Genomic DNA, 26,429 nt, shown 5'->3' on the forward strand with positions numbered 1-26,429 from the left:
TTGGATGAGGTAACTCCACAAAAAATATGTACTGCTGCTGTAATAAGGAAGGATCATTGTTAGGTTTTATTAATATACTTAAAAAGCAGAGCTTCCTTTAAAAATACGTAGCTAAGTAATGAACAAAAAGTCTTTGCAGAATAACAGTGGAATTCATTGTATTCTCTGGCACCATGTTTCCAGTAACTGGACTTGCTTTAGATTGCTGGAAAATTTATAATAGATGTTGATTGAGGTATAATACTGCTACAGCAAGCACTGCTCCAGGAGCTTCATGGAAAATGTGAAAACATGAGATGAAATCCCAGCTCTGCGGTGGGCAAAACTCCCACCACCTTAATTGTGTCCAACTTTTCATTCAGTGGTTTTGGACTCGTCAGAAGATTCACAAATGTTCTATGGGACCACATTGACCATTCAGCCTTCAAGATCACTGGAGCTATAAATGATATTAACTGTGTACATAAGGTTTTGCATGATCGAGACCACAGTGCGCAGACAGAAGCCAAAATAAAGAATAGGGTGTCATCCATTTATTTGGAGTTGTACTTGTGCGAATAAGAGTAGAATTAGGTTTTACAGTGCTACACTTAGTGTTATTTACCTCAGTCAGACTTCTTGAGGGGAAAAAAATTACCAGGTAGCTAGCACTGAAGTGGAATGAGTGCAATAACATGACTTTCCTTTGCCCAGATGCTCCCTTTACGCTCACATGATTTCTTATATCAGTTCAATTTCTCATAGCATGTTTGCCTACAGTTGAGATCTCCAAATGATACGTGATTGCAAAATCTGAACAACTCTTTCAAACCTTCCTAATAGAAGACAAGTAAGTTTCCTGTTGTGGATTGCATACTAATAAAATTATATTAGTGGACTTCAGATTTTAATCAATTACTTTACTTTGAATTTAATGGTTAATTACTTGTATTACTGCATTCTGCAACATAGATGAAGCTGTTCTGTAAGGAAAAAAGCCTATGTACAGTGCTTTTCATACTGAACATATGTTGATGAATGTAACTGATCAGCGGCTGACTAACCTGACTAATTTCCATGGTTTCATTCAGCTTCACTCTTGAAATTCCTGTGGTCTGCTGAGCAAATAAAAAATATCCCAAATTTAAAACATGACCACCATGAAAGGTTTCCAAAAGATCAGACTTTCAATAGGATTTTTGCTGTTCATAGGCCCATATGTTATGTAATTCAGAAAAAAAAACATTTCTTCTGAGAGTTGGTCATATGCTGTAAGGAATCCTTGACAATAAGTAAATGAAATAAAAAGCCCTGTATTAAACAAACCAACCAACAAAACCAAACAAAACAAAAACAAACCACCACAAAAAAAAAAATCAAACCAAAAAGACAACAATAAACTCACAGATTTTTGACAAGAAAATATTATAGTGAGAAGAAGAAAGTACACTCATGTTATTGATGATATGTGCTTATGAATAATTCAAGATATGCTGTATTTAGTTATTATGCTGAGGATATTATTAGGGTTGGCATTCTAGTGCTAAGTTAATTTGAGAAACAGTTAAATACTAGAGTTTAGGTAAAAAGTTCAATGGCAAACTCTTCAAAAATGTAATTTTGTGGGTATTCAGTATTTTGGGTTAAGGCATGAGTTTCATCTGCAAGGAAAGGAAAGAGGAGAGATGCATGAAAACAGTCTGTCTTTTCATTATTTTGAGGGGGCTAGAATTAGAAATATTCATATTCCTGCCTGACAGTTTTCAAGCAAAACTTTGTGCTTTGAGTCAAAACAGCATTTTTCATTAACCCTGAGGGCAGGGGAAGTTAACGTAAAAATAGTGTATAGGTGACATAAAAATAGGAGGGGCTGCAGGTGATTTGACAGAGACAAAATTGACAGGTTCAAAATTGACTTTTTAAAAGTTAGGAATGGTCTAGAAAACCACAATTAAACCAGCAAGTTTTGTCTTCATATGAATATATATTAATCTTACACAGAAATCCAAATCTCAGCAATGAGATGGACCAGAACTTTTCAAGTGCAAAATTAGTGTAAACTTCTGATGTATATCCTGAAAGCCACAGCATAAGCAGTCTTCCTCTGCCCTATTCAGCTATTTCCTTTAGGCAGAAATAGCTTCCTTTTTATGAGGCGTAAGCCATTACTGCTTAATCTAGGCTAAGTGCTATGTAACATATGAGAATATTGATATAGGGGAGCACTAAAGGTGCACTCATGTCCACTGTATGAAAAGGTCTAAAGTTACTGTCTTTGCAGTGTCCTCTTCAAATATGTATTAGCTCCTGAGGACTTTTAACTTGCATCATTCACTGTGTTTTTATTTTTGTTTTACAGAGAAATGGTTAATGCATGGTTTGCTGAGAGAGTTCACACCATCCCAGTCTGCAAGGAGGGAACCAAGTCCCAGAGTGAATCCTGTGCTTGTCACCAGCCTGTCTGTGCAGAGACCACCAACCCCGGGACCCCAGTGAGGAAAATCTCTGCTTCTGAATTTGATAGACCCTTACGGCCAATTTTTGTCAAGGACTCCGTAGGAGCAGTGAGCTTCCTCTCTGGCTCTGAAAAGAAGGAACAGATGCCTCTGCAATCTCCAAGAATCGAGACCAGTGCAGGGGATCAGTGCTCAAGACTATTAGAACTTGTGAAAGATATTTCTAGTCACTTAGATGTCACAGCGCTGTGCCATAAAATTTTCCTGCATATTCATGAGCTTATAGCAGCCGATCGCTATTCCCTCTTCTTGGTCTGTGAGGACAGCTCTAATGAGAAGTTTCTTGTAAGCCGACTGTTTGACGTAGCAGAAGGCTCTACCCTGGAAGAAGCTTCCAACAGCTGCATTCGCCTGGAGTGGAATAAGGGCATTGTTGGGCATGTGGCAGCTATAGGCCAACCTCTGAACATCAAGAATGCTTATGAGGTAAACCAAGAAAATTTATCTTGCACAATTCTTGAAAAAAGAAAAAGCCATATTATCAGCTGTTGTGATATCACCATTTTAGTACATGTATTTGGAGCTATAGTGACTTAAACCACTCAAGATGCAAACTTGATTGATACCATGCTTTTGGTTAGAATGTGTGTATTATAGATACATGCATATACAGAAATACGTAGGTATGACTAGCTAACATCAAAAGAAATTATGTAAGTTTGACATTAGCAGTCAGACGTCAGCCCCATCTTAACCTGCTAAATGCACACCAGTATTTGCATTTCTACCTTTGGACACTTAAATGATTACATTTCTGCTTGTGTAAGGACATAAGATGCTTCTGCACCAGAATGAATTAAATCGTGAGTGTAGTTGTCTGCAAAACTGGAGTCCTGTGACTAAAACTGCTTTGGAGAATTCTATCATACCTGAGGCACAAAGAGTAGGAGCTGAATGACCAATGGGTAAGAGTTTGAACTCTATAGAGGTCTCCCAAACAAAATGATACTCTGCGATTTGAGTTATTTAAGGCCAGATGAAAAATATAAGAGAATCCAGTACTGGGAGAGGATATCTCTTACATCTCAGCTTAACATCTCTTTATTTGAGGCTCTTTGGATATGCTCATATTGTGTTTTGAATTTAGGGAAATTTTAATTAATTAACTAATTAGTAAAGGCATACAGAGCTGAAAATTACTGTTTCATATCTCAGTTAATCTGAGCATGTTTACAGAACTAGGTAACATTACTGAGTGGATTTTTCCAGAAATGAAAAAGAGCACTTTGATTTCATATGGGTTTGTTTTCAATACTTGTTTGCTGCCTCAGAAAGTGTCTAAAAATTTGCTAAGCACATGTTTCCAGCAGGACATCACCTGTACTGATGGTTTCAAAGTTCATTCTTGAATTGGGTCCATCACGCTCAACTTGAAATTAATTACTAGAGAAAGAACAGCAGCCTTTAAAGAGTCTGATTTATTTTAGTAAGAATTAAAAAAAAAAAATAAAATCTGAGTTTTATAACAATACTCCACTAAAAAAAAATGAAACAAGCACTCTGTGGTAAAAGCAAAAACACTAGCCACCTTCATGAAACTTTGTTCCTCTATGGACTTAGGTCTTTCAGTGTATTTGTGTAATTTCTTCTTGATGATACAAGCTATACCAGGGATGTTTAGTCCGTGTATATATTTATTATAATGATGGTCTAGGCTTGAAAAAGGGTTCTCCTAGGGTTTGGGTGTTTTGGGTTTTTTCTGTTCTTTCTGGCAGTTATATTTATCCATGGGAAATCATGTTCCACAAACATGCTTTTTTGTTGTTGTTTTAACACACTGATAGTAACAACTTTATATAGTTATTAGCTAGTAAGGGAGCCTTTGTTATCCTGGGTAACTTTTAAGTGAAATATTATACTTTCCTTAACCTTTAAACCAGGAAAGAAAAGGAACTGGTCTATAGGCAAGTAGTCAAATAGTACTGTTTTTTTTCCTTGTACCAGGATCCAAGATTCAATGCAGAAGTTGACCAGATCACAGGGTATAAGACTCAGAGTATTCTCTGTATGCCAATAAAGAATCATAGGGAAGAGGTAAGTTGCAGTATTGAGATTACTTCATGTAATACTGTTTCCAGATATGCTAATGCTTTAAACTTTTATTAGCTGGCACTCATTATCTTACAGTATAAAACCATCTCTATTTTTAAAAAAAGGCTGCTTATGTTTGCTTGGAATTTAATAATGTCATATCCAGTTTCAGTAATGTAAGCCAAAGGGAATTGTCAAGAAGAGCTTAATCCCAGATGCAGAATATATGTATTTAACTGTAGAAGTGCTGTTCCCCGTTCCTGTACCAAGTATCTGTCAGCATTAAAGCTCTCTGCACACTTCCTGGTCTATCTCACTGCATGCTCAAATTGCAATTAAGAGTTACTGTACTTCAGCTTAGCTTGTATCTGCATTATTTCTTTAGAGGACACAAATTGGGTTTTACCATTTTTTTAAAAAGGCTGGGTTTTACATTCTGTTAATTTATTGCTCATAAGCTGAGTTAAGAAACATGTTAAGTGCTTAACATCAGGCATTGGAAAACACATGGTATCGATGCGATTCAGAAAATTTATCCACAAGTAATGTAACTTGTATCACTCCTAATTTAAAACAATGTGAATCTGATCGTCAAACACTTGTACATACTTCCCATCCATGCTGCTTCTCACGGAAGTTCTCTCTTCCTGTCTGATGCTATTACAGTAGGGAGAATTCTTATTAAGGGCTAATGATGTCTTGCACTGAGTATTTGACTAGTGAATTCAGTATAGTTGATGAAAGCCAATGAATGGAAAAAAAGTGAGGCCCACTGTTTTACTTGGGGATTACGTATAAGTTAGTCTGGGTTTTTTTGATCCTGAATGTAGTAGCCTTCAGCCACATCACTAGTTCTTAGAATGCTCACAAAGTGTAAGGTGCTCTGTGGGGTGTGTCAGAGCTTTAAGATGGACATTTTCTCTACTGTAATTCCTTTATTTTTTTCAGAGTATTTATAGTTTGTGTCCAGAAAGCTCAAACTCCAAAAAGAAATGCTGCCAAGATTGTTTGAAGACATCATACCTTCTTTTTCTTGCTCTTTCATCTTTCACTCTTATGGAGTGTGTCACTTTGATTCTGACTGCACTGAACCTTTTTTCATTAAATAAATTGATTAAACTCTTGATTCAACTTGTCTGTTGAATCTTGCTCTAGCTGACCCAGATGATGAGACAGAACTTTCTTCTTTCACCTCTTTCACCTACTGCTAATTTTGGTTTAAAATATTTTTTTCAGTTCTTCCAAGGACAGCACTTGATCCTCTCCTACTCCTGCTTAAACAACTTCTCCTTTCTAAGCGGCAGCAGCCACTGCTGGCCCTGGGCCAGCTGATGAGCAAAGCAGATGTTGTATGTAGTGCTATTGGGGAACAGTGATCCATGTCAGGCTGATGCAAGGCTTTAAATTTCACCTATTCCATCATGTTTACTTTCTGTTGAAAAAAATGCTATTCTCTATGTAATTGGGATCAGGAATAAATGACAAGATCCTGCTAGCCAGGAAGTGTGAAAGTAGTTGCTTCTCACTGGGTCGTGCTGGTAGGTGGGGAAAGGAGTAAGAGTATGTTGGTCCAACACACCATGACTTACAGGCTGAATAAACCTGCAATTGGCCATATCTTCAGCTAGCTTTCTACTCCTAAGTGCATCAGCAAGTGGAAATGAAGCAGGAATTGGTTTATTTTGAAAAGTTCAGCTAACCTTCAGTTTGAGGAGCATGTTACACTCCACTCATGAAGAAATTTGAAGGGGCTAAATGATAAGATTTCTTATGGGAAAGGATGGCACTTTTTAAGTTTTTTCTGATTTTAAAGTCACTACCGGAAGGTTTTTCTCCCTCTCACCATAACAAATGGCTGACATGTTTCTGGAGAGATGTGGAGTCAGTCAGTCCTTAATTTGGCATGTGCATTTTGCTGCTTTTTCTGTTTAAACCTCCTCTCTTCCTCTCTCCCCCCCCCCCAAGAAAATGCAAAACCAAACTAGCTCCTCCCTGTTAAAAAATAAGATAAAATAAAACAGAAAAGATAAGATTTAAAAATCTTCAAAACCCCTCTAGTAATGCTGAGACTAGTAAATGCTGCCTTAGCCCAGGATGTCAGCAACAACAGTCAAAAGATGATTTGGGAAGACATCAAAAAATAAACACTGAGAAAGAGAAGCAACTGGAGTTTTGTGTGTGTGTGTGTGTGTTTGTTTAGTAATAGTACTATTTCTTTTTTAAACAAAAGAGTCAGTAGTTGAAAGGAAGAAAATCTCATGCTGATTATTAAATCCTCTGGGCCTGCTAAAGTATGGAGGTTTTTCCAGTAGATGGTTTTCACATTTGCCTATATTTCCATGAGGCATGTGAGAAACCAAAGTCTTACTTAAAAATAGCAGCTAGTAAGAAATTCCGTAGATGAAAAGAAGAAAACAGTTTGATTCACAGAAGAGCTCATAAAAAGGACCCAGGAACTAGGATCAATGAGAAAAAAGCAGTGCAATAAGAGGACTTTATCTCCACACAGATGCGCATGAAGAATGGAATTATGTTCACTTGAGCTTTTCTCAATACTCTACTCGACCTATTCTTGCTGACAGAAATGCCACAGACACACTGCATTTCAGATGCAGAAAATTCTGCTGGTTATGTCCTTTAAGATCAGATCATAGAGGCTTGCATAGTGCCAGCTTTATGAAGAGTTCTGATTTTCCCATGAAAAATTACAATGCAAACTGACTGAGCTTTGCATCTCACTTCGGGGGCTTTGAACAAACTCCTGATATCTGTAAACCCCTGCAGCACAATCTCTAATAACTAAACAGAAATTCTTTCAATCCCACCATATGGATTGAAAGGATTACCAGGTGATGTTTTCTGGAATGCAAGGCTGTATCATTTGCTGGTTATCACCATTGAAGAAAATAAGGAGGAAGAAAGGCCTTGGGTAACCTGAATTGTATTCTACTTAAAAAGAAAAACATAATGGTTCTAAGTCAAATAATTTAATTGTCTATTCCTGTATTTACATTTGTCATGAGGTGAATGTGAAGCCATAGCAAAGACTCCATTTTGATCCTCGAAGGTTTTCTCTTCTGATGATTCTTCTATAAGAGCAGATATATATTTATCTAGACATCAGTATGTAAGACTTGCTACCTGTATTATCGACATGTATCAGAGAACACATCAAACCCTTCAAAACAGATTGAATTTGCTTCCTCAGTAGTACAAAAGTCACCAATTAGAAGTTACTATTAGGCAGGCTGTACCACAGAGTTACCATGGTTATTTCTTTTGCAAGAGGACACTGGTATTGCTGGCCACAGGCTTTAGCTGCAGCTGTTAATGCTAACCATTTCAGTGCTACCGTGCTTATACAGAAAACGATGTCTTACCACTATGGGTAGAAGACCTCAGTTTGTGGCAGGTCAGCACCGCGTATCTCAAAAAGCAGCTTTTCTTTCCTGGTGTGTCCTTAAACCTTTAATTTTCCAGAAGCTTCAAATGCTACTCATTTACCTTCTAGAGCTCCTCTGATAAAATCAGTAAATGCAGTGGCACTTTCTTCTGATTTTGTTTGGTCTTAAATTCATTCCTTTCATTTTCTTCCAGCTGTGCAAAATAACGTCCATAAAATTAACTTCAGTTTAATTTCTACTCAAATCTGTAGGATTTTCTCATATGGGAACTTTTAGCTGAATTAACTGAGACCTAATCTCCCAGGCTCTGAGTGCGTACGATTGAACTTCGTACTAACTGGCTGGGGAAATGTTTTATTCTGGCAATGCTCACTCTGATAGTTTAGATAGATAAGTTTCTATCTTATCAGAGAGATAAGATACTTTGTCTTATCTCCTGTCGCTAGGAAGCTCTTTCCAACAAATCAGAGGTGCTACTCTATTTACAACAGCCTTTAAAAATATCCTGTTGAATTTTATTGTATAAAATGTGACCAGGCATGTTACTGGTAGCCAGCTAAGTTATTCTCTCCCACAGTGAACCCTTCAGGTATAATACATCCCAGTCACTGCAGTATAGCATAGATCTAGCCAATTGTCCTGGGTTCAGCTGTAACTGCAAGCAGCTAACTCAAGTTCCAGAAGCAGTCTTGCTGCAGGATTATGGAGATCAGTAATTTGCTTCTTGGGTGGATTTTCGGCTTATGTTGAGACGTGTATTGTAGTAGCTAGACTGCTGGAAATCGTGCAGGCTACTGCTGGCAGGAATGATAGAAAAGGATGTGAAAGTTTTGATGATTAAACATGAAAGCCTGTAAATATAGTTCTGTCCCTGCAGGATAATTTTACGAGCTTGAATCAAACCCCTGCAAGACCAGGAGAGCAAAGTAAAGTTAAAACCACTTAGTCTGTCTTCTCAAGTGCATATGTTCCCATCTTTAAAATGAGATACAAGCTGAGTTTCCCTCTTCCTGTTACCATTTCTTGTCTTACTGTAATTCTTCTTCATGTGCCAGCCAAATAAATAAAAAACCAACCATATCTTTTTAGGAAGCAAAATCATACTACTTACGTTTTTAAGTCAGCTGAAGTAAAAATATAAAGGGCACTAGCTGCCTGTAGAGCTGAACAGCTTTCACAGAGTTAGGCCTGTAATCATAACGTGCAAAAAATTGCAGCATGAAGCAATCCAGATAAAATTCAGAGCACAGTCATCAGCACTGAAGTCATCAGTCATCCCCTGCTGGGTAGTACTCTAGGTAGCCTGCTACTTTTAGAGGCAAGAGTCAGCTATTGCAAGAAAATAGTAAAAATAAAGCTCTGATAATTAGAAAAAGTCTCTCCTGGTAATGTGGATCAGGCTTTACTAAACGGGATAACTGGTACGGATTGAGAAGAAAGATTACAGAACAAGTAGCAACACTGGAAGATGACCTGTGTTGCCAGCAAGAATGCAGTTAGGAAAGCACTTTTCAGATGTGGTAAAAAGGTGTGGATCTGACTCAGTAATTGTTGGAGGGTTTTTTTCTCCCTTTTTGGGGCTGATAGTAAGAGAACAATTCCATCATCAAAATTGCTTTTTGTTTCATGGTGTATGTCTCTCTTTCGTGGGCTGAATGGAAAATATCAAAGTACTTGGTTTCTGACCCAAGGGGAATTTTTCCAAATGACTTCAAAGCAAGCTGGACCACTAAGGTGCTTTACATACAGCTTGTTCCTTTCTGCTCCCTCTTACGTGCTTTCAATACAGCAAACCTGGATGAAGGCTCTTGTTAGGAACTGCTTGACTACTGTAGATACACCTTGCTCTATAATCCCACCTACCTAGTCAGACTGGGGGTAAAGCTCATGAAAAAGAGCACATAGCACTAAACAGCTCGCTGGTTTCTTTAGGGATTAGGCCATAAGCTCACAGGTATCAAAGTATAAGCAGATAATTATTTCAGTCTTTCTTCTCCCTTAGTCTTGTTTTATTTCAATCCAGTCTTCCACTTTAAGCTTTTCTAGTCGTCATCCCCTTTTCCTAGCTGTTTTTATCCTCTTTCTTTCCTACTGGTTTTGACTTGGGTGACCAAGAAATACACAGGATAATTCTGTAGGCATAGTAAGAGAATGACAAGAAATCAAACATGCATATCTTTGGTTTATTGCTACAGGACTCAACTTTCACAAAAGTTCAGTTGGTGACTGTCTGTTAGAGAACTGAAGACACATAAAATATTGTGCATAAGTTACTTAAACCCACCTTTGTTAGCCTGGAACAGGGCTTTCACGAGCAAGTGTTTGAGTGGACTGTCATTTTTTTCTTTACAATATTCTCCCAGCTTTATCTCAGATATCTTGTTTATTGCCACAAAGATTTCACACTTTCTATGTACCTGTTAGCTGAATAAGTTCTCTGTGTAGCTGAACTCAGAGCAGTAGTTCACCTTTGATTCAAATTTTCTGCTGGTGTGAACAAAATTCCCAGATAGAGATTCAGAGATTAGGCCTACTGTTATTTTAGATTTGTTTATAGGAAGTTTTAAAAATGGGGATTTGAGTTTTGTACTATGTTTAGTATTCTGTAAAATGGAGGCATATGTCCTCCATGGCCTAAACTGCTACCACATGATTTGCTTTTGTCCTAATTACATAATTACTTTAGTAACAGGAACAGATCCTCCAGAGTTTCCTACGTCTCCTCCTTATTACCTGGTTGTAGGCAAGACTCCAATGGCTAAATAATATCCATGTGAGCTTTTACTCATTACTTTCTCTACACCACGTTCTGCAGAATTTAGTGGAGTTTAGTGGAATTTGTACTGCTATAAATGAAGCCAGAATTTAGACCAGTTTAATTTTTAAAACTGTTCTGCATGAAAAAAATGGCACACACTACAAAGTTGCCTTTAAAAGCTTAGAATACAACTGAAATAACAACAACAAAAAGGTTTGCATCTGCACAGAATTTTTATCATCATCAAGTCAAACGTGAATTATTAGCAGGTTTATTCTCATTACTCCCTCCCTCTTCAGTTCAAAGTCTTTATTGAAAGATGTTGACAAAGATCTAAAAATGACCAAATGCTCTTGGAACACATGCCCTTGTTAATGTATCAGAAACCTGTAGTGCTAACGAAGGGAGCCTAATTAGTCTTTCTGCTGTATTAATATTGTCCTTTAACTGTTTTTTTATAGCTTTGCTTAATCACCACAGACTTGCCTTTCATGGAGAGGATATGTTTATAAAAGATGAAAGTGCTCACCTTTTGGATGCCTTAAGAAGCCTCTGACCTCATGAAAGTTGTCTTGGCTCATGCTGGATCAAAACTGAAAAAGATAAAATACAAATATAATAAAATACCCACAGAAGATAGTAGTATGAGAAAAGGCGTAACTATTAAACTCTGCACATGTAGGTTAACATAAATGCATATTGACTGGTTAAAGGATTCTTAAGTGTGCTACAGAAGTACACAAGACTAGTTGTACATCGTTACTACAATAAGAAAGTTCGCAGGATAAGAAATATTCCTCACAGAAATAAATGGGAGGTTGACTGTGGGAAAAGCTGGGTTGTATGGAATGGAGCTGACGGTTAAGCTTTATTTCAGACAGATGTTTTTGAGCCCACAGTTGGCAGTGATTCATGCTGCAGAACAATGACCTTATTTGTAACATTAGTATTTTGGGAAGGCTAGGCTGATAGTAAATTGTCTTCTTTTCCATTACGAAATAAAACTGTATGCCTTCCTTCAGTTTAGCAATTATGAATTTAATGTTTAACAGTTAAATACAGCTTTTTAAATGTGCACACCACACAGTTTTCTTCTGATACCGTTTATCCCTCAAAAGCAAGATGAAAAAAGAACTATCATTCACACCTTACACTGGTCTTACATTCCTTGCATCTCAAGCAAAGGAAGTTCTTTGCAGCTTTGTCAATAATTTGTTATAAGTGTGCCAAAAATCTGAAAAGAATCAGAAGCTTTGCATATACTTTATGGCTTCTTACCATGTAATCTTTCATGTTATTGTACAAGGCTAGGTGGGCTTCATCTGTGCTAGCACATTCTAGCCTCTGAGTTTACTACAGAGCAGATTTACTGAGTTTAGCAGAAGACAAGATCCAGCCATTTAAATAAATAAAGGGTCTAACTGTAAGGAAGTGCAGGGTTTTAGTGAGTGATTTCCAGCTCCTCCCAGTTTCCAGCCTCCCTCTCCCACTGTTCGCTCTCGCGCTACGTGTTTCTTTCAAGTCTGCCTTAACCTAAATCCATTCCAGGTGCTGCTGTTCAGCTTGATACCATAAACTGTGGGCTTCCTTTCTGGGTACCAATATAAGTAACGGCTCAGATATAATTGTTCCCACCCTGCACTTGGCACCTTCCTCAGAAGGTACCATGGTACCTTTCACATCCATCCTGATAAACAGCATTGAGTTCACGCCACTCTCAATATCAGTTACAGAAACCTGTCATTACTCACTGACAGTCAGAACATTTAATGATTTTTTTTTTTCTTTACTTTACAAATCAAGGAAACTATACTTTCTCCAATTCTTTTAAGCCTAAAGTCAGATTAGTAATAATCTGCAAAGTATCAAAAGGAGTGGAAACATACTGAATTATGTTAGAGAAAGGCTAAGGCCTTGAAATCCTATAATCTAGGAGATGTTTATGCATCAGAGAGAAACACTTATTATAATAATTTGATTTAACAGAGAGCAAGAATGTGCATTAGTAATGTGTAGTATAATAAATAAAACTAAATAATCTTTTACTAATAGAATGACTAAACGTTTGAGTTAGAAAACCTCTAATTTTCACCTTATCAAAAGAGCAAGTCAGGGATCTCAACTAAAATTAGTCTGTCTCTCTTCCTGAAAGCCTTCCAATTTTAACGTGCTGTAAAATTACATGGTTAATTTATGGTTCAGAAGAGTAGAAGCACGAAAGTACAAGGATAAGCGCGGAATCTAGAAGTTTAAGCTAGTTTACAGGACAGAATGGTTACTGCCAGTACACAACTTGAATAACTGCAGTGGAGAATCTACAGAATTACTATCCCAGTGAATTAATTTTTTAGAGAAATGCTCACTTTCCCTTCATACTGACTTGTATGAAGTTCTCTTTAAATTCTTTTGCTTTCCTTGGGCTCTGAAAAACAGATCCAAGTTACCACAGATGACATCTACGTTAGGTATGTAAGTCCAAAGCAACCACCCAGTTTCATTTTCCCCCAAATGTTTAGAGCTAGAGCCTGCATTAGAAACTGGAATCGGTACTAAGCAAAGATCTGAATTCTGCTTTCGTTGTTACAAGGAGTTCTGGGGTTTGCAGGGCAGACTGGTTTCCTGGGAGCCTCTCACCAGTGTGCAGAATTGAACTCCATGAAGACTGGCAGTAACCAAAACATCATGCTTAAACAGCTCTGTTGTTCTCTTACATTCATTTTACTTTTTCAAAAATCTAAACCAACATCCTGGATCGAGAAATCATTTTTATTGCCTAACTATCCTCCAGTTACAAAAGCACCAGTAGCTTGGACTTTTATTGGCTGTCCCTAAAGGGACTGTTTTCTATTTTGTAAAAACCCCATATTTTAATCTCCCAATTTATGGAATTATGTCCAGAAATCTGAAATAAAATTTCACCACATATTGTTTCTATACTAAAAAGCATCACCTGAAATATAACATAATTTAGACAGGACTTTGTAAGAATAAAACTAGATATGTAATCTGGCTTGGTCTATTGTCACACAGATTCCATTTTCTTCCACTTAAATCCAAAAGGAGACAAGCCAACAAAGGAAGTAAATGGAACTGGTCTGTTGATGTCTTTAATACGTAAATCATAGTAGTTGTTTCCTAGTTCAGGTAAATCCTCTTTGTTACTCTCTGTGTACTGATTTACTTAGGTGGGCAGCCTTAATTTATGAAGTTTCTTCGCTGGTGATCTTAGTACATTTGAAAGCTCAGACTTAAGCCATGTGCCAAAAGCAGAAAGAACTACTTAACAAAAAGCCTTTAAAGTTGATCAGGGCATATGGGTTTGCTTCTTAGGTATATCACAGATGTCCTTTTACCCTTTTGTTTACACTTTTTACCCTTTGTTTAGCTTCTTTACCTGTAAACCAGGATTCTCCCCTACCTTATGAGTTGCTCCATAGGGAAAATAACTAAAAATAGCATAGTATCAGTATGTCTTGGCAACGACAGTCTAACTAACAGCTGAAGCATAGCAAAGCATCTCTTCTCGGTGTTGGTTTAATGTCATCTTAGTAAAAGCCTGCCTTTAAAAACATACTGAGTTTGAGTAACAAACTTGAGTCTGGCAGGAATACAACCTTCATTTACTATTTTTCAGCAGATGAAAATCCAGACAGATTCAGAGAGACACAAAATGCAAAAAGATCACTGTAGCCAAAGTCCAGATCCGGTAAGGAGGCTATGTTTTGGAAATTCTGTCAGAGCTAGCAGAAAGGGTGTTTCCTACATACACAAGCAGATGAACCTTAGAGAGAGCTGTTGCATAATCTGGCTTCTGACTGCAGAAGCATAAACTGTTGTAGTCTTTCTTGGTGAGGAATTGCTCCAATTTATAGAATCAATTTTGGATCAAATTAACCCCTCTTCATAGAGCGTCCAGGACTTGTGCCACTTTTTTTTTAATATATATATATCAGGTTCATGCTTAGCTATACATCAGGAAAAAATAGGCTTAAATATCTTATCTAAATGTCAACCAAATGAATGCCTTTAATGATCATTTATAATCTTCTATAAATATGTATAGAAATAGAATCCAGCGACGGACTCCTAAAAATTACCTAATCACTCCATTTGGAATACACTAGGTTGTTGGTGTGGCTCAAGCAATCAATAAGAAATCTGGAATTGGCGGCACTTTCACGGAACAAGATGAAAAGGTATAAAAGCTGGACATTTGTCTTTCCCATTTTCCCAGGGGAACTGGGGATGGATATGTTACTACTTTTTGCACCGATCAGAAATTTTAAAGTTATTAAAAATTAAACATCTCTGAAAAAGTAAAAATTCCTTGTAAGACTGCAAATTTATTTCTTTATGAGGCCACGAGAAATGTGGATGTGAAATAGTTTAATTTCTGGATCAGCATGGTATCTCTCGTACATCTCTGAAACACAGGCTTACTCTACTGAGATGTACTATAAAGCAGTTTCATAAATTTCAATAGACATCATTTTTTATTAATTGATTCCAACTTTCCTGGAATCCCCAACAAACATATTTTGAATATTAAAAATATTTAAAATATTTTTTATTACTTGATTCCTCTGAGCTGCTTCTTTTATCAGTTCTACTTTTACCAGGATAAACTGTGAAGATCATTTGCTTAAAAAAGGGAGACAAGATTCTTGAGGAAATAACTGAAAAAAACCCAAACCTGAATGTGTGGTTGCCAAAAATAACTAAAAAGTATCAATTAATACTTCAAAGTGAAACCAAAAAACTGCAGTAACTTATCTTTGAATAGAGTTAAGATGCTGTGAAACATTATCTTCATGAGGTCTGATGTTCATTTGTCTTTAGGATTTTGCCGCATATTTGGCATTTTGTGGAATTGTTCTTCACAACGCTCAATTGTATGAGACATCTTTGCTTGAGAACAGGCGTAATCAGGTATGGTTAACAGGTTTGTCACAAGAGTACAGAAATTACGGTGGTTGGCTAGTAATCACTGCCTGCTACTGATTGATAGTTCTCATATGGTAGTTATTCCTTGGCTATTTTCAGTTATTCTAATTGAAGACTATGTATCTCTGATAAAGCTCTAACTAACTTGCACTGAGCAGTAGCTGGGCACATTCCACCTTGGGCTGTGAAAAGTGGACTGTGTAGGGGAAGAAGGTAAAGCTACATGTCAGAAAATTCATTTCATGTCAATATGCTTGATATTGCCTGAAGTTATCCGGTGTCTCACTGTATGTATTATACAATCAGAGGTGTACATGCTCCAGAGATTTCAGAAGAATTATCCCTGCAGCACAGTAGAGGTTATACAGATTGCTCTTTTAGTCTACTACAATAATAAATAGTCACTAACCATATTTTCAGTAATGATCAGATGGAAAACTGAATTTCCTTCTCACTAATGTAAGTGTATTTTGCAGCCACCTTTATAACTGATGGGTTATTAATGCCATGGACTTTATGAGAGAATATGTCTGCTATATACAGTATGAAAAGATTTTGGAGAAACAACTAGGCAGCAGTTTCCAAGTGACTATCGGTGTTTGTAAATCGGTACAAATTTGGATAATCTTTTCAAATTGGCTCTGCTTCTTTGGAGGGAAGAAAGAATATAATGTGTGCACACCTAAGCAGCGAAGTCCTTCGGTGGCAGCTCTGAAATACAACTAAATGATGTTTTCACCAAATGAGTTCGTTAGGATCTGTTAGAATTACAACAGATAATAATTATGTTTAAAATTCCTAGGAAATGTAAATACTGATGTTTCTAGAATGCACACATGAGCCATAGGAAACTGTTAGGTTTCCTAAGGACAAATAACTGTGTTTTCTGGATTTCTCAGGTTTCATTTGATGAACTGTTAATGCTTAAATCTATTCTCTCTGACTGAAGACATCAGACAGCTAACTATGCTATTTATTTCTTTCATTAAGCATCAAACTGGCTATTATTTACTGTTACCTTGCAGTCTGTGTGAGAGCCAAAATTTAATTTTGGTCACAGTCATACATGTTGACTTCCTTGATTCAGGCAAGAGGAAAAGAATCAAAGACCGTAGAAACGATAGTTATTGCTGAAATCACAATTAGTCAAAATCTCACAAAAGACTTTTTCCCCAGGTGCTTCTTGATCTTGCCAGTCTGATTTTTGAAGAGCAGCAGTCTTTGGAAGTGATTCTGAAGAAGATAGCTGCCACTATAATATCCTTCATGCAAGTGCAGAGGTGCACCATCTTCATAGTGGATGAAGATAGTACTGTGAGTATGTTTTTTTCCTGAAGGCAGAAGTGCTTATTCCCTGGGAGCAGCATGGGCTTCCCTCCATTCTGACTCAGTAGTATTTCAAACCCATAGTATGTTCTGTCGCCTTTTTGTCCTCTACCTTTTCTTTTACAGTATCTGCTCAGGTTAGCTGTTGACTTGGGAGGCTTTGGTCATTGTGTAGACCAGACTGCCGTTTTATGCAGCCATTCTGCATTGCCTTTTGGCAAACTCCGGCTCTGAGCTCTCTCAAACTCTTTCATATCTCATTTTCTTGGCTACGGGTGTATGATGGAAACAAGGAAAATGCTGGGGAGAAAAACAAGGTAGCCTTTGCTTCCTGTGCAGAATCAGTTTTGATAGCACTTTTTATTTCTTGAGTATGCCTAAGCAGGGAGTATCCAAACAAGGTATCTAAACAGAATCATGACCTGTCCCGAGACTGTGGCTCACTGAAGCAAAGCAAAACTGCTTTGCAATTCTCCCACTTCTATTTCCTTCCTATTGAAAATAGGCAGCAGAATAAGGAGCAGGATACAACACTGCATGCCTCAGTCTTGTACAGGCATTGCTAGTTTTACCTTTACTACTTGTTACAGATACAGGTGTACTAAGATCCGGAAGTAAGGAAGCATTTCCAGGTTCTGTAACACAGAAATAACACACGGTACCTGCGATCATCTGCCACAATCCCATCTCTCACTGTGCACACAAAGTTACAGAAGAAGAATTTGCATAATTTTTGTATTAACCTAGCCACACTGTCCTTGCAAGTTAGGTAAACTCCAGCACCTAGTTTGCAGTCTGTAGTTTGAATCTTTAGTACAGAGAGAATCTAATTTTTCTCTACATTTACACTTCTCAACTGTTAAAAAAAGCTGGGTGAAAAGAAGAGATCAGTCAATACGTTTAAAATGTTTTGATGTCCTCGCCTGTCCAAGAAAAGCTGATCTAGGATGTTAAAATAAAGAAGTTCTGTGTTGTCAGATTTGGCACAGCCTATAAATAGAGATTGAAGATTCAAGATTCAAGACACTTCAATAATATTTAAAGTTGTATCAAAAGGTATTTTTTGTGGTAGGATCCTGTATGCTTGCTGCTAGATGAAGTTAGTAGTTTTACTCGTGTCTTTGTTACAGAATAGGTTTTGATAACTGCAACAAGCTTTTCGTGAATACTACTATTCTAACTTATGACAACCTGATACTCCTATATATAAATATATCCTCTTGGTATTCCAGGATTCATTTTCTAGTGTGTTTCACATGGAATCTGAGGAGTTAGAAGATTCAGCTGAAAATCTGAAGAGGTAAAACAATGAATTGAAACTTTTGTACATCCCAGCAGAATGTTGAAGAAACTATGATTTTTTTTATTTTTTTAAATTTTTTTCATAATAACAGACCTTATTTCCACTGGGTACCATGTATTACTGCTATTTTCACAGAGTAGGTTTTGCCCTGAAATGTACATAGACAAGCACTATTGCCTTAAAAAGGTCTGAGCAGAACAGGAGAGCAGGGCCTGATCACTTTGCCAGGTCTAAGTACGTTGTATTGCAAGGCTAAACTGTGGAAATATGCAGGATGTGAGGAGTAAACATATAAGTTGGTGGGCTGCTCTAATACTGATCTGTAAATCTGTGTAGATAACTGTGTTGTAGCCACATTAGTAGATACAAATCCTATTTATGATTTTAATCAATTACTTTAATCATTACTCGTATTTCGTAGATAGAGAAGCTGACTCAAAGAACATGACTGACTAAATCAAGAATAAAGTTCTAACTTTTTGAGAAACTATTACGAAGTTCAACTGGGAGGAAGGGAAAGATGTAAGAATAGTTGAATTGAAATAACCAGATTAAATAGTTTCTAAATCTAGCCTGAACGTCAGTAGTGAAGTTTTCGAAAATTACTGTCTCCATTACTTTTCTTTGTCATCAAAAACAGTTGTTTCCAATAATGTCAAAAGAGTGAGACACAGTTGTATATAAAATACACTACTCAAAGATAGGTTGCGGAGAGAAAATGGAGGTTTCTGCACCCCTTTGATCTTTTTGCAGTGAACATTTATTATATTAAATTTAATTCCATATATTGGAAAAATACGTCCAAAGTGTGTGGTTTGAGCAACTAAGAACTGTTGAGCTGTAGAATAATTTTAGACAACATACAGTGAGAAAGTACAGAGGTACCAAGGCTAGTAAGATCCAGGGTGAAAGACAAAAGTTCCTGGTTACCTCCTCTTCTACACCATGGGAATGGTAAAGAGAATTTACCCTTCCTATTCATTATCCCTTTCATGGTTACTAGTTAATGGACTCAAAATGTAATTTACTGGCTGCATGGGCCCTCATTAAATTATTTCTCATAAGTGATAGGAAAGAAATCTGGAAGGCTTAGTGCATATCTGAATCTTATATATCACATGTATCTTATAATCACAGTTATATGCCAAGGACTGTACTATGGGTCTACCATTGGAGTTAGAACTTCTACCATGCTTGAAGGGCACAATTTTGGGCAACAGCAGAAATATAATGACATGGATTAGATGGGAAGTACTACTTTACATAACAAATTTCAGGCTTATTATTTAACCAAGGACCCTGAATCAAACCCCAGATCAGACCAGTTTTCAGAATTGTGGGGCATTGCCCTGTATAACCAACTTTGTGAAATAACGAAAGAGCAATTTTCTTCCTCCAGCACTGTGAACATCCTTACACCAGCAGGATCGCTAAAGCCAAATGAAATGTCACAGAGAAATTACAGGAGCTTAAAGGGAATAGGTTTATTATTAGGACATATGTCCTTTTCCAAAGCAGGCAAAGGGTCCAAGAGAACTGGAATGCCTTAATTGAATACATTGTGGCTAAAAAAGTAGGTTGATTCTGTAAACGTATTTTATGTCCTCCTTTAGAATAAACAGTTCTATTTCAGTAACAGAATCCCAATGCAATTGATTGTGCCTTTACTTTAGAACAGATTGGAAATGAACTTAAAACTTGGCAGAAAATTCACAAATATTACCTGCTGCGCTCCATTTAAAGAATGTGAATTTCATCCAGTATTGATTTTTCAAGCGTGTCAGATTTGTGAATGGAGTTTGTTTTCAAAAAGTACTGCTTATTTCAATATAAACCCAATTGTTAATTCTTTATACTTCATCTGTATAAACTGTACTGATTTGTTTATTTCTTAAGTTTGGTGTTCAATGTTAATGTTGTTGAATATTAAAGAAATGGTGGAACATATAAATCAATCCACTCTGCTGTTCTGTGATGACAGCTCGATTAAGATACAGATTTGAACACAATTCTGTTATATATCTATTGGTTATATCCTTTCCTCATACAGGAAGATATTACAATTACCTCCTTCGCATAATGATCCATTTTCATACTAAGGAAATAATAATAATATTGTATCCTTCAGGGACTGTGATACAAACAAAATCAATTATATGTATGCTCAGTATGTCAAGAACACAATGGAGCCTCTCAACATCCCAGATATCTACAAAGACAGAAGATTTCCCTGGACAGTACGTAAAATAAGATTAGATTTAAAATTCAGAAATGGAAAATGTGTTTCTCTGTTTACCTTTCAAATCTTTTTTGTTTTCCCCTTATTATTTCTATTAATTTAATGGCCACAGTTAGGATTCCGCAAACACAAACGAAGGTACCTTTGCTTGCTAAAATTAATTATCAGTGAAGAAATAGTACGGTACCCACACAGTGGGCCAGGTGGCCAGGGGAGGGATTTATCCCTACAGCCATTATTAAAAAAGCTTTACATTATTTTCTCAATAAATAGTGCGATGTGGAGAGCTTGCAATATGTTCTATGGAAAACACCGAAGTGAAGAAAGTTGGAGGTTTTCATAGTAATCCTCAGTAGTTCACTGCGAGCGTTGGGAGACTCCCATAAGTTCCTTCCCTTTTATCCTTTCCTTTCCCTTCTTGTTCTGGCAAAGATTAATGTTATAGATGCAAGTTTTTTGCAGTTTTGGAGACAGAACAACTCCACTTTTCTTTGGGAGCTTTTGCTTCACACTTCATCAAGTGTGAGCTTGTGATATGGTATACTACTGAACACACAGAGAGTAGTATGGTATACTACTGAACTAACAGAGAGTCAGGAGGCAAGGTCACTTGGCAAGACTCAGACTACAGTCAGGTTGCCTTCAAAGTCATCATCAACAAAAAGCAAACTTGTAATTCTATATTTTCCTGTCAATGCCAAAATTAGAAAGATGGCTGCTCTTATTATATTTAAGCCTGTTGGCTAGAAGGGCTCAGGGAGAGGGTACTACGCGGGAGAAGAGTTGTTACAATCGGCAGATAGCTCTTTACCTAACTCTGTTCTAAGATGCACAATGAAAAGGTCGGTGTTCAGTGTGATTGTCCCAGTAAGTGGAAAGAAGGGGCAGGCTCATGGTGGGAAGCTGCGTTTCTTCCCTTTTTCCATGTGCAAGGTTTCATGGATGTTCTGGAATGGGTTTCTATGAAGGATTGTGCAATACAAAGCAATATGAAGGAATTGAGTGCTCACCACTTTGCAATACAGGGCCCAAGATTATCTTAACTGCAGAAGGAGAAATAAAAACAGAATCAGGCAGATATACTGTATAGATCAGTAAAGAGGTGATTATTTTGAAGACATTTTAAGATAAAATTGAGAGTCGTCCAAACAACTGTGTGTCTATAAATAAGGCCTTGCACTTTGCCAGCAGGGTTAGAGTTCTTTTGCATTTTTCCCTGGAATCTAGATTACTTACACATTATGGATGTAAAAGAAACTCCTAAAAATAAAATAATACTAGTGCTAGAAGGAATTTTGGATAATGTTTTTCAACACCCAGTTGCTCGACCACTGTGTAGGAGCAGTCTCAAGGCAGGGCTGTCGTTTTCCTACCTGTTGTTCTTTGGATCATAATTTGGTCTCCACTAAGCCCCCTTTCATTGTGTTGGTGGATTAGTAAAGGCATCTCAAACAAATGAAAAGGGTCAATGAAAATTTTAGTGCCACAAAATGCACAGTTAGCTTAAAGTCAGGTAGTTACTCTTGGTTTATGACATCTGTTCTCTGTTCCTTACATTGCCGTATTGCAAGTGAGGGGATAGCTGGAAAGGGGAAAGGTCAATTCCTTTTACAGCTCATCACTCGATGAGAGTAAAAAAGGTGTCCTAAAGCCCATCTGGTCTCTTTTCAGCTGCGCTGAGTGGAACCCTTTGTAATTTTCATGGAAGTGGTACCTTCTTATAAAAGAATCTACTATAAAATTAGCACATTGTTAGCACAATTACACAAGCGAGTGTAAACTCCTACTGAATCAAGATCATCATCATGATTTTTTTTTATTATTCACCAAAGCTTGTATCAGATAGAGTGTTTGTTATACCGTCCAGCCAAAGATGTGCAAACTCTCTGAACACGTGGTTTACTTTTGAAGGACTATGTAAGCCAAGAATAGCTGTTGATCCCAGCTCTACAGCTTTCTCACTTCAGCCACTTAATATTAGTCCTTCAAATTATAACTGTATTTTTTTGTTTGTTTAACAGAATGACAATGCAGAAAATGTAAGTCAACACATAAAGAGTTTGCTGTGTACACCAATAAAAAATGGGAAAAAAAATAAAGTGATAGGTAGGTATCTTTACAAAAAATATCTTTTTACATTTCATAGAAATATTTCTGTGCTCCAGTGTAAAATCTCAGCAATGTGGAATCTCAACCCAGGAAAAAGGATCCCTAATCATCATGTTTTCACATCCACTGCAACCTTGACTGTAAATTGCTTACCTAATAAGTTACCAAGTATGTACATCACTCTCGTGATATTTCACTGTTTTTGTATTTGCAGTCAAAAATTTTCTGTAAGTAAAATTATTTTCATTGCTTCCTGTTCAGAGAGTCAGTTACCCCTATTGCTTGTGCAAATCTTTTTACAAGGCAGTGAAAGGAAGAGACCTACATCAGTAAATAAGCTCTTCAGGCCTGAGTTGTCTGTAGCGCTGGGCCTTTATGGAACAGTGGTGGCCTGTGGAAAGGTGAGCTGAACTGCACAAACATTGACAGTTTCTTCAAATGGGACTCAGCTATGCAAAGATTCATACATTAGAAGGTCAGCTGCTGTGCCATTTTGGTGCTACTGACTGCCCTTTGGAGATGCCTGCTTCTATCTGTGGATTACACTGAGAGCCTAAAGCCCTATTGTAAGACAACAGGTTTAAGAGCCTAAAGCTACCCAGTGTAAATATCTCTGCAGCATCTCCTTCATTTTAATAGAACTACTTTTCTTCTGTTTTAAAGAGTGGCCATAGTACTACTGATTTCCTGCTGTAGCATTTTCAGAAGTAATTTGGCATCACTTAGGTGTAGATGCTTACGGAAACTTAGAAGTCTGGCTATCTCTAGTTCCCTAAAAGTTTTAGGTGGCTATGGTCTGAGTCCTCAAAGACAAGTAGTACCTAAATAGTTTCGAGCATCTGGTCAGGGAATAAGCTTAAGTCTTGAATGGAGTTTCACATTCACTTTAAACATAGGGATGATGATGCTTTTGGAAATTACCAGGACTTTCCAATCCCATGAAGACTAGAATGTCTATCAAGCCTGCTTTCCTGGCATCACGAAGTTCCACAAGCAAGCAGAACATAATATATACTGATTCCTAGATAGCAGCATGAATCCAGCTTCCTCAGCTTAAAAAACATTTGGCAAGTAAATGTTAAGAGTTCCAAGAATGCATTTTTAATGGTCTTCAAATAATTTTTCTTGAGAATTATGGCAAAACTGCATAATCCAATGTATATGGTAAATATGAGGTCCCTTTTCCATGAAGGCAGATTTTTTTTTTTAACTCCTGGAGCAGAAAGAGAAGAATCATCTTTACCTGATGGAGTTCTCTGAAATTTCTTTTTATATCAGCTTCTTTAATGTTTGTTTTAATATTCTTTGTTTTAATATACTTTGTTTTAATATTCTACCAGACTGTAGAAGACCAAGATAAAGATTTAACTGTTGAGCTTTAGAGATATCTCACTGTGCTCTTAGTACGATAAGACAGTCACATCTGATCTCGTGTATTTTTTACTACTGTTACTTTCTGTGGAAGTTCAAACTGAAAGTTTCAGTCAGGCCACCCATTTAGGTGGGTTTTCCAAGTCTGAGTAATTCTCACTGGGAAATGTTCCTTAAATACTGTTAAGGTTTCACAGCCTGCCTAATGTTCAGATCTGTAATAGGTCAAGGTTAACAACTTGTCTTTGGGACAATACCTAGAAGTTCCTTGAGCATACTATGTACTACGTAAGACTATTATTATAAGTCTGCTTTTTCATTTTTAATATTTAAATTTTCATTTCATTTACCAGAATTTGGTAAGTGCACTGTGCAGGTGCCTATGGGGTAGCAAAAACTGTCCACAGCAAAACTGAGCAAATCTTACTGACAAGAAAGATGAAAAGAACTTTTTCATTCTCCCAGTCTTTCAGAATCTTTCTGTTGTTTTATAACTATGTCCCAATAAAAGAGTTTTGAGTTTCTTTAACTGTAACATATGGGCCCCTCAATGCTTTGGGGAAGCTTCTGAAAAGATTATTCTTAAGTGCCAGATAGTATATTTCCTGTAGTTCCCCCATTATTTTTTTTTTTAAGAGACATTTACTTGCATCCAAATACTGTGTCTTCTAAGAATTCTTTTGGCTTTGTGGCTTATTCACTGTTGAGTCTTAATCTTGTGTTCATTACATCATAGTTGCTATGGAAATAATTAGAATGTCATAAGCAATACTAAACAGAGATCTGAAAGTGAGTTTCATGACATTTGCTATAGAGTTTTTTAAGTCAGCTTCTTTTTCCCAAGGAAAGTTAATCTTGCTCTTTGTTAATCTTTATTTGCTAGGATTATGTATTTTTACTATTATTCAAGAATCTAGTAATCTCATTCCAAAAAGGTTCAGAATCCTGTTTGCAGTATTCATTTACCACAACCCTTACCACAACAGTTTACAGCTACAGTTATAATATTCTTACTGATCTCTTTAGAGGTGACTTTTACACTAAGTTCCCCAAACAGAATGTAGTTTGGAAACAAGACAGTGTTACATTGTCAACAGACATTAAACTTGTACATGCAACAGTGTTGTTCTAAACAGCAGTGTTCTTCTAAAAACACAGTTTGCATGTGACCAGGAAAATGCTAGCTTTCATGCTTGAAACTGTTAGTACTCACACTCGTAAGAGCGAGAAAACATTCGGGCTCACTTAAGAGAATAATCACCCCCAGAGCAGTTTTGACCAAAGACAACGTATACTTACAGTGCAGCTGCTTTAATTAATACTCTGATTTCTTAGCAGAAACTGCCATCCGCTAGGTAAAACTGAAGTATGGTATATATGTGAATTTCCCTCTGCTTAAAAATGGGGTCAAGTATTTAAGCTACAGCAAGGTTTGGTAGAAGTTGCCTGTCAATGGCATGTGCACATCAAAGTCCAGAAATTCTCAGCAGAAAACAGATGCTACTATCAACAAGTTTGAACCTAACAAGTCGAATTCAGTAAGATGCTTTTCAGTGAGTTCAGCAGTCTTTGGAGCAGGCTGTAATTCAATCACATCCTCATAGAATCGGCGAGTATACTTCAGCTTTGAGCCTCAACTTGGGTATTCTCTGTTTCGTTCATTTATTTTAAAAAATTTCCAGTACTGACTCAAATAAGGAAGTGAAAACTCTGTGTACCGCTGTTCTGACTTTCATAAATGTTCTTTTGGCATGGTTACAAAAGCCTAATTAGCCTCCAAAGGACAAATTGTCTTTAGGGATTAAATCAATCTAGAATACTATTAATAAAATGACCCTGGAATTTCACAAGATAGTCAAGTCTGTAAAGCCCTACATTTGTGTTTTACAAATCCTAATAAATACTTTTGAATCTACTAAGTAATATAGAACGTTTTAGCATTTATTCTATAATACAGTGAAATTACTTTAAAAAAACTCTGGGGAAAATCCTATAGCACTCCTATGTGTCACCTTTATGTCTATTGCTAGTTTATACTGTAGGCTAAGCTGTTGTAACATCAATTTTTCTCTTGATGTTCCATACAATAGCTTATATGTTGGCAGTTCTCTGTTTTACATCTTTTAATTTCTGTATCCTGGCGTAGGGGTTTGCCAACTTGTGAATAAGATGGAAGAAAACTCGGGCAAAATCAAGGCTTTCAACAGAAATGATGAACAGTTCCTGGAAGCATTCGTCATCTTTTGTGGCTTGGGCATTCAGAATACACAGATGTACGAAGCTGTAGAAAGAGCCATGGCCAAACAAATGGTGACATTGGAGGTGAGCTCAAAATCCAGGTGGTCTTTCATTAGCCCAAATGGATCCTAAGTGCCTCCAGACTCTGTCTGTTCTACACAGGAGTGCAGCTGTTCGCATGGTTACTGAACAGAAATTGTTCTGCCCTAGA

At 37.0% G+C, this 26,429-nt stretch overlaps 1 protein-coding gene across 6 annotated transcripts in view; it reads left to right on the forward strand.

The window, feature by feature from the left end:
- Nucleotides 1–26,429, forward strand: part of PDE5A (phosphodiesterase 5A) — a 119,443-nt gene that overhangs the window by 73,914 nt on the left and 19,100 nt on the right. For 5 of the 6 annotated variants that reach the window (XM_030478215.1, XM_030478216.1, XM_030478212.1 and 2 more), the window contains 9 exons: nucleotides 2,339–2,921; nucleotides 4,440–4,529; nucleotides 14,813–14,884; nucleotides 15,528–15,617; nucleotides 16,809–16,946; nucleotides 18,191–18,258; nucleotides 20,390–20,498; nucleotides 22,522–22,606; nucleotides 26,127–26,302. In XM_030478215.1, coding sequence (XP_030334075.1) covers nucleotides 2,339–2,921; nucleotides 4,440–4,529; nucleotides 14,813–14,884; nucleotides 15,528–15,617; nucleotides 16,809–16,946; nucleotides 18,191–18,258; nucleotides 20,390–20,498; nucleotides 22,522–22,606; nucleotides 26,127–26,302 — 1,411 coding nt within the window. Of the gene's footprint in view, nucleotides 1–40; nucleotides 830–2,338; nucleotides 2,922–4,439; nucleotides 4,530–14,812; nucleotides 14,885–15,527; nucleotides 15,618–16,808; nucleotides 16,947–18,190; nucleotides 18,259–20,389; nucleotides 20,499–22,521; nucleotides 22,607–26,126; nucleotides 26,303–26,429 lie in introns of those variants that run through there. The other variant, XM_030478218.1, reaches the window with a different exon arrangement.

The sequence above is a fragment of the Strigops habroptila genome, chromosome 3, assembly GCF_004027225.2.
Source record: "Strigops habroptila isolate Jane chromosome 3, bStrHab1.2.pri, whole genome shotgun sequence".
Lineage (NCBI taxonomy): Eukaryota > Metazoa > Chordata > Aves > Psittaciformes > Psittacidae > Strigops > Strigops habroptila.